Raw genomic sequence first — 22228 nt, 5'->3', positions numbered from 1 at the left:
CGACCACGCCAAAAGTTTAATTTAACAGTTAACCCGCTGTTCGCTAAACGAACAGGGCTTCATATGTCACCTTGTTTATTGCTCTGATTGGTCGTAGTGCTTTCCCATTTCCACCATCCATCCCATCAATGATGTGTTCCAATGTCATAGAAAACAGTAATTGTGTACGATATTAAACACATATTGGCATACATTTTGAATAATATACAAGAGATAAATACACTTTTTTTTTTATTTACAGGTAGTGTTTCAAGATATTAAGTCAGCTTTACTTATGTAGCCCAATATCAGAATCCTTGCTTACCTGTTCTGTTAACATCTTTACAGCATACCGCCATCTGTTATTTACCCCAGATTAAAATAAATAAATAAATAAATAAATAAAAAACGTTTAACTGGGAAGAATTGAAAAAGACCTCATGAAAAGCAGCTTAATTTTGATGTTTTCTGAGGTGCATCCAAGATGCAAGAAGCATAGTCAATGTTCTCACTTTCAAGTGGGAACACCATAGACTAATCAACTGATTAATATTATTTTGAACATTGACTTGGGACACAGCCCGTTTCTAGTACTGCCATTCACCTTATACGGTATACGAAGTGAATTATCATACTGTGATCATCAGAGCAGACTGGGTTTTTGGAAGACAGGGTTTGAAGAGAAGCGTTTCAGACAGAGGCTGAAAAGAGGAGATTAAGCAATGGCACTGTGAGAAATATAAAGGGTATTTTGGACACTACACTATGAAAACAGTTTCTAATAGAAACACAAATTACAATTTACAACCTGAAAATATGCCAAATATGTTGCCTTTAAACCAGTGATTTTAAATCCGCAGTGATAAAATTAAGTGATAATTGTGTAATTCCCACCTTAAATGTTTTTTGGGTTGGTGTTGCACATGGTTCGATGAAAAGATACTTCGATTTTGCACAACCTGTACCATCACAACCAATGAAATCAGTTTTTCAATAAAAAAAAAATGTCAGGAAGAGTTTTGTGACAATTACAGTTTCTTTAACTTTACAATTCATTTCACTTAAGTTATAAGAAGTCCAAAAACAGCACCAGGAGATAAACGTTGGCCTCCTTTACACCTTTCATTCAAGTTAAACCAAAGCAAAATACAGCTTGGCAACTTAAGTATGGGAAGGAACTTCTGAGCCTCTAAACAAATAAGCTTTCTGTTCCACTGTCAGTCATATGTTAATTCGCTAGTGCCGATTAAAAAGTAATTGTTAACAGTGTGTACACAGAATAATCTGCCTTGGCTGACTGCTGTGAAGCAGATAAGACAAGGCTGTGGAGATGTCCAGTGTAGGGCATTACATGCTTCATTAAACACTTTTGTTCCCAGTGTGTTTATTTATAAAGATTCGGCAGGGGCAGAACCAACTTTAACCCATCGTCCCCCTTCAATTTCCTCCACTTATTTCAGCTTGTGTGCAGTAATGACGTGATAATTTAACCTTTTGCTTTTTCAAGGTACTTTGAGGTTTGTCTTAATTAGAGGCTAACCTGAAACTTTGCTTTGAGTTTTCACACAAGCTGCTTTTTATCAAGCTGAGATTAGTCGTAATTTTACACTATAGTATCCAGTTTCCAGGTTTTAGCCTCTATCTGTAAAAAAGAAAAAAAAATACTATCTGGAAGGTAATAGCTGTAATGTCTCCTATTATAAACCAGTTAGTTACAATATAAGATGTTCATTTTACAGTCAGCTACAATGGCTAGACAAATGACTGAAACCAAATGCTATGTGTTTAGATGTCAAATAAGATTGAGATGAGATTTTTTATTTTGCAGAGCTCTTACACCAAGAATCTTGGTATGAAATACCTTCATTGTATCTCCTTTCCTGGTTATTGTTATATGTAATTAGTTAAACATCATGTCCACTCAAGATGTGAGACCATTTGCAAGTCCTTCAGTTCCCTTAATGAGACCACCTTTTGTATGAGGAGTGGACCATGTGAAAGTACAGAAACGACAGCAGGTAAACGATATGAGAAATATTTCTTATTCAGGTGGACAGCCAATAAAATGAGTGATGGAATACATTTTACAGCAGGAGTATAGCAGAACGAAACAGGTCACCAAGGTTACCACAGCATCCTTCCTCAAGCCATGGACATTGTGTGGGGGAAGAACAATAACATCTAGAAAGCTTTTACAATGTGTACAATGAGTTCTGTTAATACCCTTAAGACACTATGTTCAATTATTCTGTTTATGTGCAAGGTACAAGTTCATGGCAGAAATTACAATACAAACACTGCGTGTGCGCATTATGGTTGAAATAATCAGGGTATACGGCTACTGTAGGTCATATCCACCTCCGGACTCAGGCTGTTCATCTCATTTACGGGGCAGGGGGTAAAAGGTTGGGTTACTCCTCGCACAATTTACAACATCTTCCTCTTCTCAAACTCCTAAAGAGATGGACAACAGAGAGGGAGAAGAACAGACACGGCGTGAATGTGTGAAAGACAGAAGTGAATGATTTATTCATGCGATATTCACACAGCTCTGTTTTGATCTTGCCCATCAGATCTGCTGTTGAGGCGGGGAATCAGGGGCAGCTAGATCTTTGGAGAGCATGATGTTTTTCCTGGAGAGTGCAAACCATGTAGCGCTGTACGTGCCGCTAAGTTCCAGTTGTCAACATTAAAACAGCTCACTTCCTCTGATTGATGAAGACAAAAATAAAAAATAATCTGATTTATGTGAGGTTACAGTCGCTGTGTTTATCGGCACAGTCAAACCATGTGACTACAAATTAGAAAGCATTACGATAGCCATTAAAGAGGATGTAGCTATTTACATATTCAATTTAGAAAATATCACACAAACCGCAGGATGATAGAATATGTTGCTCCCCGAGAATGTTCCATTCCACAGGGGGAAAGCAACTTAATGCAAATGTCATTTATCAGGTCTACAGAACGCACAAGTACTCATGCCTATTCCTCTTGTGGCTTGTCAATACCTGAAGGTCTACTGCCACCTTGAGGAGGAAATGGTTTCATGTTGCTTGAAATGCTTGAGAGGCAACCTCGGCCTCTCTGCCCTCGACTTTCAGGGAAGGCTGAATGGAGATCAGGAGACATTTGGTTTGAGGGATGAAGTGGAGAGCTGAGCTTAACATACGAGGTTGGGTAAAAGACTCTTGACAACCCTAGTCAAGATCAAGTGAGGGATTAAGGAAATTAATTTAAGTGGAGGTTGCCACTCAAAGAAAAAAGAGGTTAAATGGATCGAAACCAAGCAAGGCAGGGGAAAACATGAATCCAAAGAACGCAAGACATTTAACAAGCTTGCGATGACAACAGCTTTGACGCAGCTGGGGCCATATGTAGGAGAAGTGAGGCATTGTAAGCACTGTCTGTGCTCTGCTTTAAACTTGAGTTTGGAATGTATTATACAAACAAAACACTTGAGATTAAGGGCGTTAGCTTCTGTTTTTCTGCTTTTGGGTGACACATTAATTACTGTGTCCTACATTTACTCAAATAATATGCATCATATAATATAATTGAATCTATCAATAAACTTTGTGTTGACAATGTGAAATCAAATATTTCTTTTGAATGATTTCATTTTTCCATAAACCTGTCTACCAGGTTTGCATTAGCTAATGTTAAGTTCAGGTTATGAAAACACAAGAACACAATTTGGCCTGCTATATTTTACTTTAAACACATTGTTAAATGGCTAGTGGTAATGACATGAAACTGTAATTTCTTTTAACAGAGACAGTGGTTACAATACTAGCATTCAGTAGTGAATATTAGCTGACTCTTTCCTCTTCTTCTACTTAATTTCCTGCAAAGCGATGAATTACTCAATCTGAACTTGGGTAGACATGATTTCTTATATAATAGTAATATATACATGTATTTTTGTAAGTATCTGTGTATATTGTAATAAAAGATATATATATTTTTTTTTACAACATCCTGTGTAAATGTGCGAAGTTGTGTTTATTTTTGAGTATCAAAGCATCTTCAGAAAGAAGATAATTTGATAATGTTCCACTCAGACGTAAGAGCCTTACAGCTGTCTGCCATTAGACACTTACAGAAACATACTTTGTGAGTCTTTATGATGCTAAATATACAGTGGATGATGCATGAAGCTGCTTTTTTTTGTTGCAGTCATCAAGGATAAAAAACACTAACAGCCACTTGGAGCATGAAAAGATGAATGGATGTAAAGTCTAGAAAAGAAGACAATTTTTTCAGGTGATTATGTTTTCATCAACAACCCCCCACTTTAGCTGTGTGCCATTCATGAAACTCTTCAGCAGATAGAAGCTTTCCTCACATGTATCGAGACTAATGCAGGCCAGCAGCCAAGGGAAGCAGTGCACGCAGTCGTCATTGTTTCTGCCCAAACCCAAAGCGTTACGTCTACTTGCTTCTTCTGTGTTATTACTTTGATTACAGCGGTCAATGAAATTAACAGAGATGTATGAACACCATGAAAAATGAGCAACCACGTCGCACGTTTTTCATCATTACACACAATGATTATGAATTAAACTTTGGGGAGGGGAAATGTGTGTAAATCTATATCGGCGTGCAGTAGTGCCAGCGGTGGTAATGGAAGTATAAGATGATGAATGGGTGTAATACATGCTTTCACTTTTTATACATCTTGTTAACAGTGCTTCCCCAGAGATAAAGTGAAATAAAAAGGGCAGTGGCGCCGACTCAGCCACTGTCAACATGCGTTTATTAATTTCTGTTCTTGTCTTCTGCCTTTCTTTACAGCTTATTAAAAGTTGAACCTCAAAATTGCTACTCTGAAAAATCCTGTTCCAACAAAAACCTTCTCACATTTGTAACCCAGCATTACAAGGTGTTTTGTTCTAAAGCCAACAGAAAAGTATTTTTACAACATGATGGGACATTACCTCCAAATTTGTTGTGCTGAATGTACGCTCTAATAAGCTTGCGTATTAATCTGTATAATGAAAAATGTGACTTTAGTATTTGTTTAGTTTATTTGTATAAGAGTCTTCAAACTATTTAAATCCATTTGAGCACTTTTGAGTAAACCAATGGAAATATATATTTGGCTATTTGTTATAGAATTCTGAAATATTCTCCCTGCATGGTTTCATATTTCTAATTATCTCAAATCAACATTATATACAATAGAGACAGAAACCAGGGTTAAGAAAAGAGATGAGACATTGCTGTTAGTTATGTAATGGATTTTTTTTTAAAGTTGTACACAAACACCTATAAATTAAATGTTAGTAAAGACTTTTATTTGGATATAAACATTTTCCATTTTATGGAAATGCTACAGAGTCTGAAGTAGTGGAATTTTTGTCAAGTATTGTTCATTAAAAAGGAACTCCGATCAGTGTGCGAAATACGGAGGGTCCGGGGGGGGGGGGGGCTGTATAATAATATCTTAATGGAACAAGTGACTCACCTTGAACATAGTGCTGCCCAGCTGGGCAGGGGACATGCTGACTACAACCCCAGCTGCCTGGAGGGCTGCGATCTTCTCTTTGGCTCCACCCTTTCCACCGGCGATGATGGCGCCGGCGTGGCCCATCCTACGGCCGGGGGGAGCAGTTAGCCCCGCGATGAAGGACACCACAGGCTTTGCATTAGCACCCTGGACATAGGAGAAGGGGGAGAAAGAAAAACATGAGCGTATAATTAGGTGAAAATTAACAAACATAAGGAGCTCAAGGGAAAGTGGGAGGATGGGAATACAGATCAACAGCATGGATAAACAGTAGGGAAGGATCAGAGAAAAACAAGTAAGGGGAAAGGGGGGCACTAAAATATAGAGAATTGCTTTTTCTCCACCTGCATTTTGTCCCTTCATTAGACATTAAAACCCATCTTCTCCTATTACAGAGGCCCCAGTACTAACAGGCTTGTCTAAGCAGCCATCTCTGTCTCTGCCCGCATTATTAAAACAAAGGGTCAATTGAGCCATTTAATTGCATGGGTTGCTGTACGACCAGATAGGGGTTGAGGATCCTGCCATTTCATATCATCTCATATTTGAGATGGTAATTAGTCATGCAGGCACTGATTAGCTCAGCGCCTGTCTGCGCTGGTTGCTCATTGATGGATGTTACGTTCAACAGTTAAGATCATTTCCAAGGTGAAGAGAGCCAATATTTCATCTTCAGCAATAACATCATCACCAGCAAGAGTGTGAGCACACGAACACCAGCTAATATTTCATACTTAGGAATAACAACATAATTGTAGAGGACGGCTTTGTGCGCACGCACACACTTTGTCCTGGGCTTTAGAGAGAGGCTGTAGCTCATCTGGCAGACTGCGTTCAGAGAGTAAATGTGGCATGTTCAACAGAAAGGTCCTGCAAATACACCCACTACTACTGCTCCAAGTTCAGACCTGACACTGGCAAGTCGGACAAGATGGCAGTAGCTAATATAAACTGGAGATGACTTTTAATAATTAAAACTAGTGGGACAGATATCAGCCAGGGAAATGTTGAGGTCCTTGGCTAGATATTAATCGCAAATGAGACATTAACGCTTGAGCAGCGTTTACTGTGGAATGCAGAGAGGGAAAGAAATAACACTTTTAAGTGCTCTGAATATGTTACAAGCATCTGTTCTGTGTTGGAAAAATGCAAGCACAAAACAAATTAGCACCAAACCCCACTTAGTATTCACAAGTCATATCACGTCCTCAATAAACAAACCACCCTCATGTGAATCAAGTCTTAAATCTACCTCAAACGAAAGGGGCTTAATTACTCTATTAATCCCTGCCTCCCTGGAAACTAAGTACTAACAATGTATACAGGGTGGGGAGTCATACTATCATTCACTTCACCTGTCTCTTGTTTCCACTGTGAACAGTTCAGATATATTACCTCAATTATGAGAGCAATAGGGTAGTTCCCCCAAGCTCTGTGTGCCAACATGACTGGAGGAGGCCTGTGTTTTCATTAACACATAACCACCTGCTCAAAGGTGAGAAATGCATTCACAAGCTTAAAAAGTCAATGTGGGAAATACGACCCTATATGCTCCACAGTTAGGCATGAACAAAGCTGGCATGTCTGCATACATGTGGAGCTCACCAACACATACCCACAGTCTTTCCTACAGACTACAACCTGTGTTAGTTTTCAGATTTTTTTTCACATAATTACAAGTTGTTTAGCAAAGCTCTTTGGACACAGGCTGAGCTGAAATAGAAAAACGAAAAATCAGTAACCCCTCTACGGTAGCAAAATCGTAGGTGCCAAACACTTACCTGACCTACTTGATATGCATGAAGCAAATTGTATTACGGTTATACTGTGTGAAACCTATTTCTGATTTCAGAAAACCTGTGAAACTCTGCCAATGATAGACAGACCTTTGAAACAGGTGCCTTTTGAAACCGTATTAAGTTGAAAACCATTGCTGACACTGATGAAGACCGAACCTTGAAATATGCCCTGCATCATAAAATCTGACAGCAGAGCCGAATGGGAAGTAGAAGGTTGTTTTGTTGAATTTTAAGAGAATTAAGGTGTCTGTGTGGATAAACAGTCTGCAGTAACTCAAGTGTAACACCGATGGGTACTGAAATCAATACTTCTCCACCTTTGGGTATAATGTGTGCGTTTCTCAAAATGGGTTCAATATTTAATGTTGCTTGACACAAATCAATCATGACAGTGGAACTTTTAAATTACCCGAGCAGTCTGTACTTAATGTGTCCAGTGTGGCTGAATTAGTCAAGCTAATGGGAAATCCAGGGCCTTAAAGAACTTTTCTCTACGGACTTCTTATGACGAGTGATGGCGTCACATGTGTAATGATGGTTCTGACTTTGCTGCAGTGAATTTGTTCCTGACTAGGGCTCCGTTGGAAAAAAGGTAACATACTTCTTAGCATTCGGGATGAAGCAACGTTTGCACCAGAATCTGATGATGATTGGTAGCGCGATATTGTCATTTTGTTGCAGTTTTTAAGAGTTTTAAACGGTGGCTCAGCACTTAAGCAACAAGGTTATAAGTATAAGGCAATGCAAATTGATAATACTGAGAGAGAAAAAAAAATAAAAATCATCAGAATTTGTTTTTGCAACAGCCCACCCTTACTCCACTTGTGTGCTAAGAAATCGTTTGCCAGGTCAATGTTAAACCTTAAAGCCACTACGAGTAACATGGCACGTTGGCGTCCCCTTTGGACAAAAGCGGTAGTATTTTTACGACGCCCGCTGTCGCAAAGCGCGTGCCAGGCGCGTGAGTGTGAACTGAGAAGGGAGCAATATAGTGCATGTCCGTGTGTTGAAAGTGTGAGGACTCTTTTCGGCTCCGTGAGAGTGGTTTTGACACTGCATCAACTAATGCCAGTCACTGCCACACACACCTGATTGCAATGAGTTGAGCAGTGTCACCTAACTACTCTCTCTCACGGAGCTGAAAGATTACGTGTCCGACCGTGTCCGACTCCTCACAGAAAGCGAATGAACGATAGACGGCAGTTACTATTGATCACGATGAGGTAATGTGTTTATGTTGTTGTAAATAATTACTATTTCAGATAATGGTTATCTGACGATGGTGAAGCAAAGCAAACTTTGTGTTAGTACCAACCGCTCATTCATTTAGGAGTAAACACTGCAGTCTAGTTTCGCTCTCGTGAAATTGTATACACGTTGCTTGGCAACGCCCTCGTCCCCCGTAGCCTATATCACTCTCCCTTTTAGCTTTTCTTCATTGCATTCTCTTTTTTTTCTTTGATGGTTCAGCCCCGTTAACAGTCATTATGACGACAAATAACTGTATCAAACAAGGCTCCCGCTCCCCTTCCCTCACCTGGAGGGATAGGCTTCTCAATTCACGTTGCAGCGCCACACTGAAATCTGCGACCAATACGGATATGTGACCATAGAGCTTGCACGAGCGAACCGAAAATCGGACTGGGTGTGCGACCAGACCAAAAGGAGTAATAAAAACTATTTAAAAACGTCTTTCTTTGCACTGATGGTCTTGTTTGCTGTTAAAGGTAATGTATGATTATCAGAGGAAACATGAGGCTGTTTAAAAGATATTTAAATGTTACTCGTAGCCGCTTTAATATCAAAGGTAATGTATAAAAAGGCTTCTCTTAACAGCAGATCAATGTGCTGAAGAAGCTCACGCATAGACTCAATATTCTTGATCATTAGAGAGCAGATAGATACGATGATCATGTTTTACACTTTGCCCTATTTTCTAATATTCATTTATTTTGGCGGAGCTCACCTGATGCCCCCTTCCAGCACGACTGTGCATCACATTATTGCAAAATTAATATATGGGAGCTGCCCTAGAGTAAGTGCATTGTTGGCAGTAATTTAAAATGTATTCAAATCAATCAAAGTTAAGTTTGCTCCAAAGTAAATCCATGCCTCCAGACTTCTCTGTGCTCGACTCCACTGTTAGAAATAAGGTTCAAGTACACCATCTTATGCAAGACGTTCCACACAATCGACTTTCAACGGAAAGACCTGCAGCTTATTCCTACGCTCTGCTGAGCGTTTTTTATGCATGTGCTTCATTTGAACTGTCCCTGGCTGTCAACACTCTCTGTGATTGGGTGGGGGAAGGGAGGGCTAGTTGGTGTTTGTACTTTATTTATTGAGTGAGAGAAGTTATTCTCCTGAGACGCCAGCAGGAGATTTGCATGCATTAGAGCAGCCGAGGGCAAATCAACTATTTTTCAGCTCCAGAGCGCCACAAGCACACTGAAATTTTAACAGATTAAAAGGCATCTGCAAGGAGCAAAATGCCAAGTACAGGCCCGGAGAACTTAAGAATGCCAATTACAGGTTCACAGGCTGGATACATAAGCCAACCATGAAAGCATCACAAAAGGGTTTGCTGCTCGTCAACATTGCAGATATCTAGAACATGTCCTGTAAATCATTCCTTTAACCCAAATGTCGCCCTTTTGGCGTGTTTCTATATACATGTGCTGGCTCGGCACGTCAGCCCAGCGCGGAAGGGTTTGCTTTACAATTACAGCAGGGCTACTTGTCTGTGGGTGTGCATTCAACTGATGATGCACCGCCCTCTGGTGCTTACGTGTGTGAATGTATTTGAGTGTATCCCTTTTACAATCTATGGCAGGGGTGTCCAAACTACGGCCCGCGGGCCAACTGCGGCCCGCGGCCCGCTTTTTATTGGCCCGCGGCCGATTTTAAGAATATAATGTAATATGGCCCTTTAAAAAAAAAAAAAAAAAAAAAAATTTTTTTTTTTTTTTTTTGCATTTCTTAGTGAACCCACTAGTGCAGGGGTGTCAAACACTGATTGATTGACCTGTGGCACATTTTAAAAATATAATGTAATATGGCGCTTTTAATTTTTAAATAATTTAAATGCACTCATTATATTACAGAGAAATATGTCCCATAAAAGTAAAAGAGCTACAAGCCCATCCCAGAGGACCCTGCATAATATTTTATTTTAAATTAATATTATTATGGAAAATCTATGTCCTTCTCCAATAGCTTCTAATTCATCTGACACAGTGTCTCCATTTTTTTTTCATACAAAATTAATACTTAAAACTTAATTTCCCTCTCAAAGTGCACCAGATTCATGCATTTCACTTTAAAAACGTAAAAAAAATCTCCCGGGGGGGCATACCCCCGGACCCCCCTAGGAGGGTCGAGACCTCGGCTGGATACTATTTTCACCCTGCTGGATATTGGACGCAAAGGCAGAAAACACTGGATGTATCATTGGCATATAAGCAAGAGGGGAAATGTGTCTGTTTAATGTGCAAGGAAAGTGTTACCGTGAAGAAGGATTACAATTTACGAAGACACTATGAAACTAAACATCAGAGCAGCTACATGTCCTGATAAATGTGTTATTTTTGCAAAGTGGCCCGGCCCTTCGTAGATTTTTCTGTATGTGGCCCTCAGTCAAAAAAGTTTGGACACCCCTGATCTATGGTGTAGCCTAGCCTGTTGCTCAACTGTCTGTTAGCCTGATAAATTTAAATACAAATTATGCTTCGCCCAGATATCATGAAGTATAAAAGCACTGACCTCATTTGGCGAATAGCTCCAGTACATCCATGGTTTATAGTTAAAGTATAGTTTAACACCGCCATCAAAACATAATTTCTGTTAGAGCGTCAAATCAATGGAGTTTCCATTTATAAACAACCAACATGAGCTAACGTAAACCTGAGTCTGTGATCAGAAGTAAAATGGCACCTTCATAGTTTCTCCTTGTTCTAGAACTTTGATGGCTTCCGTTGTTCACTGCAGCAGATAGATATAAAAGGGCATGTCTAAGAGCTAATTCTGAATAATTTAGTTTTTTTAATATATTTGAAGGGGTGAAAAGCTGTGGCAGAGGATATTACAAGGAGAGTAATGTAAATTAGTTGGCTGACCAGTGTATTATTTCCTTACAGAGTTGTGTTGTTTGAGGTACTCTGCTGCATTCTCCTCAGCGTTGCCTCCAATTTCTCCGATAAGGATAATGCCTTCTGTCTTGGGATCCCGCAGGAACACCTCAAGACAGTCTATGAAGTCTGTTCCGTTGAATGGATCCCCGCCAATACCTTACAGGAGACAAAGCAAACACATATGTATACTCAAGACTCTTATGCCCCACTTAATCCAATCACTACACCATTAACAGCATACATTTTGTTTATTGGTTTTGCCCAAAACCATTTTGCAATGCCTGAACAATTTGAGCTGGAAGCCGGACATATTACTGAATGGAAATAGTTCTGGTATGATTCGAGGGTATTTCATAGATAGGCCTGTTCTCCTATTTTCAGCCAAAGAAATGTTAAAATGTACTAAAAGTTAAAACTGGATGGAGAAGACCATTTTTCCATTTTATGTCAAAGTCACTACAAAGTTTGCTTAATGGTGTAACTGGTTACAACCCATCTTTATATATTTTAGTATGCCTTTCTATTCATATCCAAGGAACATGACCAACACAAGGGAGTCACACTAATTTTATTATAAATAACAATGTTCACAGAAAATTACACCAAGATCTATAAAAGCATGGGCAGACCTCCACAAGACAAATCTTCACAGACAAATGTCACCTAAATTCTTCTCGATACCATTAAAAAAATATACCAACACCAAGAAAGAAATTTCATGAATAATAATCAAAGTGATCTACATTGGCAGCAAAGAAGAAGATGGTGATTTTAAATATTGTATTAACACTAATTCACTCTAGCCCCATAGGTCATACTCAGACTCAAGAAGTCGCTAGCAGAACCGCCATAAACCTCCCTAATGAACTCTACAATATTTAATACTGTTGCGGCACTCCTCATCAAGTCTGGCTAGAGGACACTCCATGATGAAAATGTCTAAATAGTAATGAAGCCAAATTGTTTTCAGTTGATTTGGGTGTCCAACCAGCCCTTTAATATAGATTTTCTGGTGGCAGATTTATTGGCGAAAGGAATTTGATTTTTGGAAAATAGTCAATCTTATATTTGCTGTGTTGCCAAGAAGTAATAGGGCTTGGTATAATGGTATCATAACAGTCATTACTACATGGTGTGGTGAAATTAAAAGAAGCCTAACTGATATTCTCTGGATGTATATCAGATTGACAAATGATTTGGAAAGTTAATAGATACATTTTTGAAGACAGTAAGAAACATTGTCCCAAAATAATGTCCCAGCTTCAGGCTGTGCTATGAAGCTGAATATGTTGCTAATCCAAAGTAGAAACCAGACAATTACAGAAACAAGGCTGTGAAAAACTGTGTAGAGGAAAAGTAAGGTAATAGAAAGGATGGGATGATAATGGTAACTTCCACGTTGGTGCTTGGAAATTGCAGAAATTACTTTATTACCTGCAATTCATACAGAACTTGGTATGTATTTACAGCATTTTTTAACAGAATAAAGAAAGCTCCACTTCTTAGGATGGACTTGTAGTTACTGACAACTAAAGTTTAAGCTGCTGCAAGGAATTCAAATGATCGTGAAGCAAAAACAGGAGGCAGCAAAGATATAAATGTTTTTAAATAATGCATTATGAATGGTTTGTCAAGAATATTCATAGAATATTTTATAGCCAAGGTCTTTCCTGGACACGGATCAGAGATGAAACATGTTTCAAGATTCTCAGGGTAAATATTTTGAAAAGTAGGCAAAGTGTGTTATTGTATCTGAGGCCTTTGATCAGTCTATTCCACCTAGTGCCCTTCAAAGATAGCAGTAACTTCAATGTGCAGATCTGAGGAGAATAGTCTAAGCAATGCACAGAAAGCCTGCAAGTGCTGTTTTTCTTAACACCGAGATTAGAGGAGGTGAATTTAGAACACGCTCCTATTTTGAAGTCCAGTAAGATGTTTTTGGCAGTTTTTATGTCCTCTTGTATGGTTTGTTCAAGAAACTAAAAACTTTGCACTCTTGTAACTCGAGTCTTCAGCTATGTCACAGTGAGGCTCAAACTAAATATAGGGTTGGGTTCATAAGCACCTGTTATAAAATTACCACTGTGTCCTTCAAGCCAAATGCAAAAAGACAACAACTTCATTTTATTATTCTCATTAACGTTTTCTGCAGTCCCCTTCCAGCAACCCATAAAACAGTACACTGCATCGGGATATAATTGTTCTGTTAGTTCTGGTTAAGTGCTTTACCATAGTCTGAATATAAAACTAATAGCTTTGTTAGTAGGTGCTAAATTCAAACTTCAATATGCCACAGGTTATTTAGGTAACTTACCAATGCAGAGTGACTGGCCCAGGCCAACTTGCGTAGTTTGGTGCACAGCTTCGTATGTCAGTGTGCCCGATCTAGACACGATGCCTGAGAGAAAAGTTGAAAAAAATAAATAACTTATGCATACCGTTTTGCAAAATCCCAGACAAAACTCTGAAAGCGATACATAATAGAGCTGTCATCTTCTGTCCAACTTGAGCTGAATTGTTTCACCGTGACAGAACAAAAATAAATGAGATCTCTATCACAGTACAGCTCTGTAACAGCTGTTCTGTCAATGCTTTGGGAGCGATAGCAGTCGATGTTACTATATACTAAACAGCCATCCTGTAAAGCTTCGGTGCTTATCAAGCTGTCAAAAGCAGACACTCAATCTAGGATTAAAAAAAAGGTTAATTTAGACTAAAGTAATTTAGAGATATTTACTGGAGAGGTCAGAAGGGGAAATTCTGATTACAGACACAAACATGTACGCTGTCACTCAGCAACTATTCTTAAACATAAAACCATTAGCATTTAAAAGGAAACATATAGTTATGTATAATTCAAAATGTTAAAAAAAAATAAAAAATAAAAATAAAAAAATTCCCGAATGTCATACTCAAATCATGAAATCTCACCAATTCTTCCTTTCTTGTGAATGTGGCCTGGCATGATCCCAATCTTGCACTCTCCTGGCTGCAAAATCACAGATTTAAATGTATTGAAATTAAGTTCATGACATACGAACACACAATTGTATTCTTTGACATTACTATGCAATAATTGCTGGAAATGTTGACTCTAAAATGAGTCGTGCGATTCAAAAATCAGGGCTGAAGTCGTACTGATGCCCAGTGTAAGAGTTCTGTTTTCTCTTTTTTACTGTAGAAAAGTTTGACTATGGAGCAGTCATTTATAATTTAGCTTTTTTTCTTCAAATACACCAGAATACATTCAATGAATATGCATGGCACACATTCCCATGAATACATAACTTTTTTGATTTTCTATGTAAAAGTAGAAGCCCTAAATTGAGAAAACATTGAATATTCAACTCAAATAACCAAAAGGTCTCAGTGGCCTTGCATTTACTGTTTAAACTGTAAAAGTATATCAATGCCTTACATCTGTAGGTAAAACGTGTCTGTCTGTCTGTCTGTCTGTATGTCTTTCTGGCAGTCTGTGTGTGAACTTACATTGATGACTCCAGGGCAGTTGGGGCCTATCAGGCGGGTGATACTTTGGCGCAGCAGCTTATGTTTGACCTTCACCATGTCCTGCTGGGGGATCCCCTCAGTGATGCACACCACCAGAGGGACCTCTGCATCGATGGCCTCAATGATGGCCGCTCCAGCAAACGGCGGAGGGACATAAATCACAGTGGCATCTGCCCCTGTGCCAGCCTTTGCCTGAAGCCGGGGGAATGACAGGTATTGGAGGTGAATAAAAATTCCCAAGTTATGAAATAATGCCACTTGATGCTTATTAAAAAAGCAAATATTCCAGCTTTTTCTTTTGTAGTTTATGTATTAAAAAGGTGAACTATGCAGTTTCAGGGGAGGAGGATTTGTTTACAATTGCAGAGCCTGCAGTTAGTTGGAAAAACAGATTTTCTCTACATGTCATTCGATTAATTACATCATTACATATCAAAACAATAGTAATAAATGTAATAACAGTCATCTTTAGGGTAACTTTTTAACTTCCAGGGATCCAATTTTCCTGTGAGGAAAGTTTGTTTATTAAATTAGGAGAATATTTCTTAGAAAATGTTCACTTCTCCGACCAAATTTACATAGTGCACCTTTAAAATGTTAAAAAGGGAAAACCACAGACGGATAATAATGGCGCATACATACCTCCTTGACTGAATTGAAGACCGGCAGGCCAAGGTGCGTCTTGCCACCCTTACCGGGGGAAACGCCTCCTACCATCTGGGAACCATAGTCAATAGACTGCTGACTGTGAAACGTTCCCTACAAGCAAAGGAAAGAGGAGTCAGTGTGTGTATATGAGTGTAATGAAGTGGGTCACAGCCACTTCCATAGCGTCAACCTTGAGATATCATTCCAGATGGAGACGAGGGGGGAAATATACTGCCATCCAGGATGAATCACCTGTGCGGCGGCTGAGTAAAGGGATGGATACTGAAGTGTTCTGGGGGATGCTACTAGTGGTAAATATATCCCCGGAGAAGAAATCGAAAAAGTTCCTTGACAGATGAATAATGATGTAAGCTTAGTTTAATCTCCTTGCAGAACATTTGAGAAACAAATCAAAAGCAGCTTTGGATATTCTTCAACACTTACTGTTAAAATTCCCCCACAGATAGATCGTTTACAGAAATATTTCACATACTGTCACTCCCATGCACGCTACAGAGAGCCTGTCACGGCTGGGTCGCTGTAGTAGAATCATTTTATTCCTGACATTAATGAAGCCGATTCATTTGAAAAAGCATCTAATTCATAATTTCACATTTCAGACGTTATGCTTACTTTGTGGGGGGTGGGGGTGGGGGTGGGTGGGATGCTCCTAAACCTCAAAAGATCCTGGTATAAAAAGTGTACACATTATAGTGTCATAAATATTAGTTGCAAATATGGTGCCTTTCCCAACATATATTATAGGTTAGGGATATTTGGTAACTGTACTTTTGAGGTGGTAAAGAGTCATTGCCTCAATAATTAGAGAGTAATCAGCCACATAGACCATATGAATGTGTGCTTGCTTGTAAAGCTGCAGGATTGATGCAGGGTAGTCTATCTTTATTCCAAAAGGATTAGTTTTTTAACACTATAATCCTATCAATATTGTATGTACAAAGTGGGAACATTACATTTGAAAATAACTTAACATATATAGATTATATAGATGTTAGCATTTCTGTGTTATTTTTCTTGATACCCACTGGAGGATGTATATTCTGATACCGACATACCTGCAATAGCCTAATATTATCCTGGCCGAGATATCATCCAAGCTCTACATTAACTAAATATGGGATTGGGTGCTGTTAACTTCTTATGTCTCACAAACCCAAAATCAGCAAAAACTCAGACTGAGGTGCAAAACTTTGTTCAAACCCACAAATACCAAATATGTAAGACATAAGGGAAAATGTGGACAAAGAAATGGCAAGATATTTCAAATATTTTAATTTGATGGAATGGTGCAGGCAGCCAACTTAAAGCTAGATAAGGGGAAAACTGGAAATGAAGAGGTTAACACATGTAGGTAGAGAGTCCACCTCTCCACCACTGGTATTGGTAATCTCAGCCATCTGTTATTACTTGCTTTTCATAGTGTTTGGTACAAATATCACCACCAGGCACCATTTGAAATGAAAATAAACTAAATAAAGCAGCAATAACACTGAAGGGAGCAGAATGTATTTTGGGAGATACAACCTTGTGAGTGAATCTCGGCTGTACTTTCCCAGAAAATTAGTGCGATAATGAATGCAAATTGATTTTCTGCTGAGCAAGTCCCATCAGTCTGTAGTAAGTTAATTATTACAAAAAATTCTGAACAGACATAGATAAAGTAGCCAAAGGTCATAACTACAAGTGCAAATAAATGACCTTCATGTAAAAGCTAGAACTAGCCTATTAAGAGCATTTATAAGCTATTTATAATCAGCATTGTATTCCCCCAGATTGTAATATACTCATTCACTCTGCTAACTTTACTATTTTTTCCCCAGTCATTATCATGTCGCGATAATACAATTGAAAAATTGCCTGCTTATCTAGCCAGAAAGACACCACAATGTGCACTCAATAGCACTTGCTTCATTTCTCATCCTTTTCTAATTACCCGGAGTGTTCACTGGAACTATATTTAACAACCTTTTATTATGTTGAAGAGAAAATGGGAGGATGTCAGGATGAAAAATTAAATGTGTGTAAGGATGGAAGAGCGATATAAATCTGTTAAGTCCATGTTTCTGGCTTGGTGAACACTCTCGCAAAGAATGTAATTCTCCTTGACTCGACAGGGTTCAAATAACCGGAAATATCAACAAAGTTATTGTTATTGACTAACACTAATGGTGACAACACACTGCACACCGCGGCGAGTTTACATAGAAAGTCAATGTATTTTGCGTGCCGCCGCACGAATGGGCGGCGAGCGGTTCACGCGGCACGGCCAGGGCGGCGCGGCCACCGCAGGAGTTGAAAATATTAAACTTTTTGCCGTCGGCCGCGCCGCGATAGCCAATCAGCGTTGAGCTCCTCCCGACGTCACTCACTTCGGGACGACGGACAGAGGAAATTAAGATGGATGAAAACATAATAGTCACAGTTTTCTCCCATAAGTTCTGTGAATAGCCTATGTGTCTGTTGCCTGCTGTGTACAGTTATCAGTTTTGCTTTATGAACCAAGTTAGCACCGGTTAGCTTGGGTAAAGCACCATCAGCACAGCAGACTGGTGCTCTCAGCACCGGTTAGCACCAGCGCCAGCATATCCCCAGAGTAGGAGAAGGCTACTCTGGTCGGGCGGCCGGCGGTGGACACAATATGATCACGCGGCGCGGAACCTGCGATTCGCGCGGCCAACTGCTACGCCGCGGAGTGCAGTGTGTTGGCACCTTAAGGGTAGTCATTTGGGGGAAACTGAATTCAATGTACGACAAGAATTTCTCCAAAACAAGCTTAAATAAAATAGATATAAAAATTATTTACAAACCTATATGAAAAATGTATTCCACTTAATACCTTGCCTCTTTAACTTATTCTTAAAATGTCATTCTTAAATGTTTTATTTAATTTGACTGTAATTCTCTTTCTCTATTGTAATTCTGTTAATGCTAACTCTGTACAATGTTTAAGACATGATTATTTCATGATCTGGATCAAGGGGTTGTTGCATGTTGTGCAGATTTAAAACTTTTGATTTAAGACAAATAAAATAAACTTGATCAAACTTCCATTATTTTTATCATTGAGTAAATGCCTGGTCCAAGCTGAACTTTTATAAATGTCTCTTATTTGGAGATTTTGGACAGTTACTTTGTGAGACATTCTTTGTGTTTGAGCATGTTTTTTTGTGTGTTGCAAGGTCAAACTAAGATTTCACAACTACATTACATTAGTTTAATTCTAGCGTGAGGCAGGAAATAACAAAAAAAAGTTTTAATGGTAACAAGTCGTCAGCACAAACCTGCTTCCCTGTGAAGCCTTGGCAGATGACCTTGGTGTTCTTGTCGATGTAGAGGCTCTTTCTTGATGCTGTATAACAGTGCCTGACTCCATTCTGCTGCACTGAATGGAAATAGTGAAAAGGAGGAGTCAACACAGTTTAATATATGATGTACTGTATAGTACATTTTCTGAATTCATTTGGGTTAAGTATAAGCTGTCATTTAAAAAAATGGTTTGCAGGTGAAGAAATTCCAACAAAAAGTGGTTGCTCTTACTGTTTCAATAATAGCTAAATGTGTATGTTAACAGACAATAGTTAAAGGTTCAAATAAGAACTGTCCATTCACTTTCAATGAGTATTCTTTGGACTAAATAACTACGGTACTCGCAGTGTTTTGGAAACAATAATTTTCTTCTGCATTCACACTGTTGCTGAGGAACAATTTAAGCTTTTCATCAGACTTGACGAACTCTGACTTCTACTGCAACTGTTACCATGGGGTATGAGTTCTCTACGAGGTCCTGAGATAATTTTTTTTTTAAATCAGAGCTGCTCGTTGTATTGGGCTGTTATGGCGTCAAGTAGTTAAAGAAATATGACACATCGAGCACACATAATGTCTCATCACACTGACTGATTGGAAGTGTTGATGCTTTCAAATAAAACAATTAAAAAAGGATATTAACAGCACACTTTGCATACAGTGACCTGCACTGCAGGTTAACTGCATATTTGAAGCCATGTTTTGGAAGTGAAATACTAATTCATCACTAGAGTGTGATGCTGCAGTTCAACGATTTTTAAAGCTGCATTCATCATTATATTATACAGTGACAAGGAATAGATATGAAATGACTACAGTCAGAAGATAAACTCACAGTAATAGCTACCAATGACATGAAATAGCTACCAATGACATGAAATGGTTTTACACAAATGTGCATTTAATATGGTTTCATAGGTATTAAATCATAGCAGCTTTTCTTCTTATTTTTTCATGTTCATTTACAGTTCACATTCAACACCACAGTTCAATTCATAGCTTATTCTTAATTTCAAAAAACTTAAATTGTATATAAAAACGATACTCTTGATCCTTCAAGGATTTAATGTAAAAATATATACATATATAATTATTTGATCTAGTACTGAACAGATCAGTTTGTTGATCTATTTGGCTAAAGAAAATGTATTAAAAAATATTGATAATCAATAATGGGGTTTCCTTCCTTATTAAGAAAGAAGGCAAAACATACACTGAATGTTGTATTCAGCATATTCCCACTCTCCAGTGCACCAGTCTGACACACAGATGTTATAAAACCGTAACTTAAGGTCATTTATTTTATTAGTCCAAGAATAAATCCAACTCCACTAGAAAAAAAGGCATCAAACAAAAACTTCCAAGGTTAAAATAATCCAATAACTATACAGAAGACCAGTGATCGCCTGTGTGATATTGCAGCGGTGTTCATAAGATTTGACTTTATTCAAAATGTAACAAAATAATATTTGATTTTGAACCTATGGTTCAATCAAAACAAAAGCTCCTGGCTTGGCTAACAGTAATAGTATAAACACTGACTGACTGACCTTTGCTCTCAGGTCAGTGCCTCAGTCAGAGACACCTTATCAATGACAATGTACAAAGTTCAGATTCCCAATAGAGAAAAATGAGCTGAACAAATGACAGCTGCCAAACAATGGATATCAGGTCTAAAATGTTGCAGGCTGCAGAAAAACATTGATCGACTTTACAGCTGATGTGGCAGCTTCGACTGCTGGGTTGAATACTTAGTAAACAAGAACAACTCGAGCAGACTGAAAGTAATGACATTTAGCCAAAGGGACATACAAGGTCAAAGATTAACACTGGCTCTTGATGTGGGTAGCAGGCTGCCAGGGAGGGTTAGTTAAAATTGGGTTGGAGGTTAGCGAAAAGCTAGCTACTTAGTTAGCTGTGTGGCTAACTGTCATTGAGTTGTAACTGCAAAGACAGTTGGCAGGCTAGTGTGCTAACTAGCCTGGATGCACAAACCAAGGGAAGCTTTCCCAGCCCGTGTAGGAATGTGGGTGCCTGCAAAGCACTGCTGGGGTTAGACACAGAGCCAGCACGTACACATCTGTAACACAAACTGCCAAACACTTCAAGTTATTAAAAACGATATATACACAAAATACTTACAAAGCAGCCTGGCAAACAACCTGCTGTGAGACATCTTCGGTCATTCACCAATGACACTGGAGGATGAGGACCCGACACCCGGAATTTAGCTGGCTACACATATGCCTGTGGAATTTTGATATTTATTTGAGTCTGAAAACATGTTATGGTTTCAAGACAAACTCCGGATTTTCTGCATTAATTTACAATTCACGGCTGACGTTTTTAATCGTGCGCCAGCGGCCCGTAGTAGAACTATTCCAGGCAAAAACAGTAGACTGCGTCCAGTCACAAGGAATTCTGGGTGTTGTAGTTATCTACAAAGTGCATGGAACAAAACTTCCCGAGCACAGGAGGCGCATCAACCCTAGACATGGATAGACGCCGCGTTGGCCGCTACTGCCTATTGGCGCTGACGAGCCGTGGGGCCGCCATCTTGAACCGGTCAAACGTTCCACTCAGTGTAGGCTGTTTGACAGGGGCAATTAACTGTCAGCGCATGTAATTAATCATATCTCATTAAATACCAAACTGATTTTCACGCGGTTTTCTTTGCTGCAAAGATCATACATGTAGCTATGATACAGGGCACAAGTTTCGACGTGTTTTAATATTCATAGTGGGCTTAAGAGTCATAGAAGATTCTGATATGATATAAACCAGACGTCCGATATCAAAACGAGGAACATAATCCCCGAAAAGGGGGAAAACGGAGACATTTCCATTTTGACTAGCAATCATATTGAAAAACCTAATGTTGTGTCTTCAAAAACAAAACGGGAACATGTAGTTTTTTCTGTTAAGCCATGGACAGGCAACCAACAATGGGGACGTCTGGTCACCTTTATGATAGCCTATGATGTGATGTAGGCTATGATCGGTATTTTGCAAATCACACACTATAAATATGATAGAGAAGCAGACACAGATAGGAGCATTAACGTCAGCTATTTTAATAAGTTGAATAACAAATATATGATTAGGGATATAGGCTAAATATAGCCTACTTTTAGCCTATAAACAATAATAGAATAGCCTACATTAGATGTATGATAGTTGTTTTAGGCCTATGGTAGAAGACTTAGAAACAGCTTCTTTACACAAGCCATCACTGCACTGAACACAAACGGACACTGAAACACACACACAAGGACAATGTGCAATAATTGTAAAACAAGTAGGCCTACAGACATTATCTATTT

At 38.8% G+C, this 22228-nt stretch overlaps 1 protein-coding gene across 1 annotated transcript; it reads right to left on the bottom strand.

Moving 5' to 3' along the window:
* Nucleotides 1-2000: 2000 nt before the first annotated feature.
* On the bottom strand, nt 2001-21110 carry suclg1 (succinate-CoA ligase GDP/ADP-forming subunit alph). The gene is made up of 9 exons (XM_080028964.1): nt 21048-21110; nt 18881-18981; nt 15573-15689; nt 14910-15122; nt 14352-14409; nt 13735-13818; nt 11425-11576; nt 5450-5638; nt 2001-2433 (listed from the first exon to the last, which is right to left on the bottom strand). Exons 1-9 carry the CDS (start codon nt 21079-21081, stop codon nt 2407-2409), a joined length of 975 nt encoding a protein of 324 aa, XP_079885090.1. The 5' UTR covers nt 21082-21110; the 3' UTR covers nt 2001-2406.
* Nucleotides 21111-22228: the final 1118 nt, after the last annotated feature.

This window comes from Ammodytes marinus (genome assembly GCF_949987685.1).
Source record: "Ammodytes marinus genome assembly, chromosome: 6".
Taxonomy (NCBI): Eukaryota; Metazoa; Chordata; class Actinopteri; order Uranoscopiformes; family Ammodytidae; genus Ammodytes; species Ammodytes marinus.
Note: the sequence above shows the minus strand (reverse complement) of the source record. Positions and strands in the feature narration are given on the sequence as shown.

What these genes read in the sequence shown, in the direction of transcription:
- suclg1 (XM_080028964.1), bottom strand. Translation starts at nt 21,081, where the DNA reads ATGTCTCACAGCAGGTTGTTTGCCAGGCTGCTTT. An exon ending in TCACAAGAAAGGAAGAATTG is followed by an intron (nt 13,819 to 14,351) that starts GTGAGATTTCAT and finishes CTTTTCTCTCAG; the next exon opens with GCATCGTGTCTAGATCGGGC. An exon ending in GGGCCAGTCACTCTGCATTG is followed by an intron (nt 11,577 to 13,734) that starts GTAAGTTACCTA and finishes GTCTCCTGTAAG; the next exon opens with GTATTGGCGGGGATCCATTC.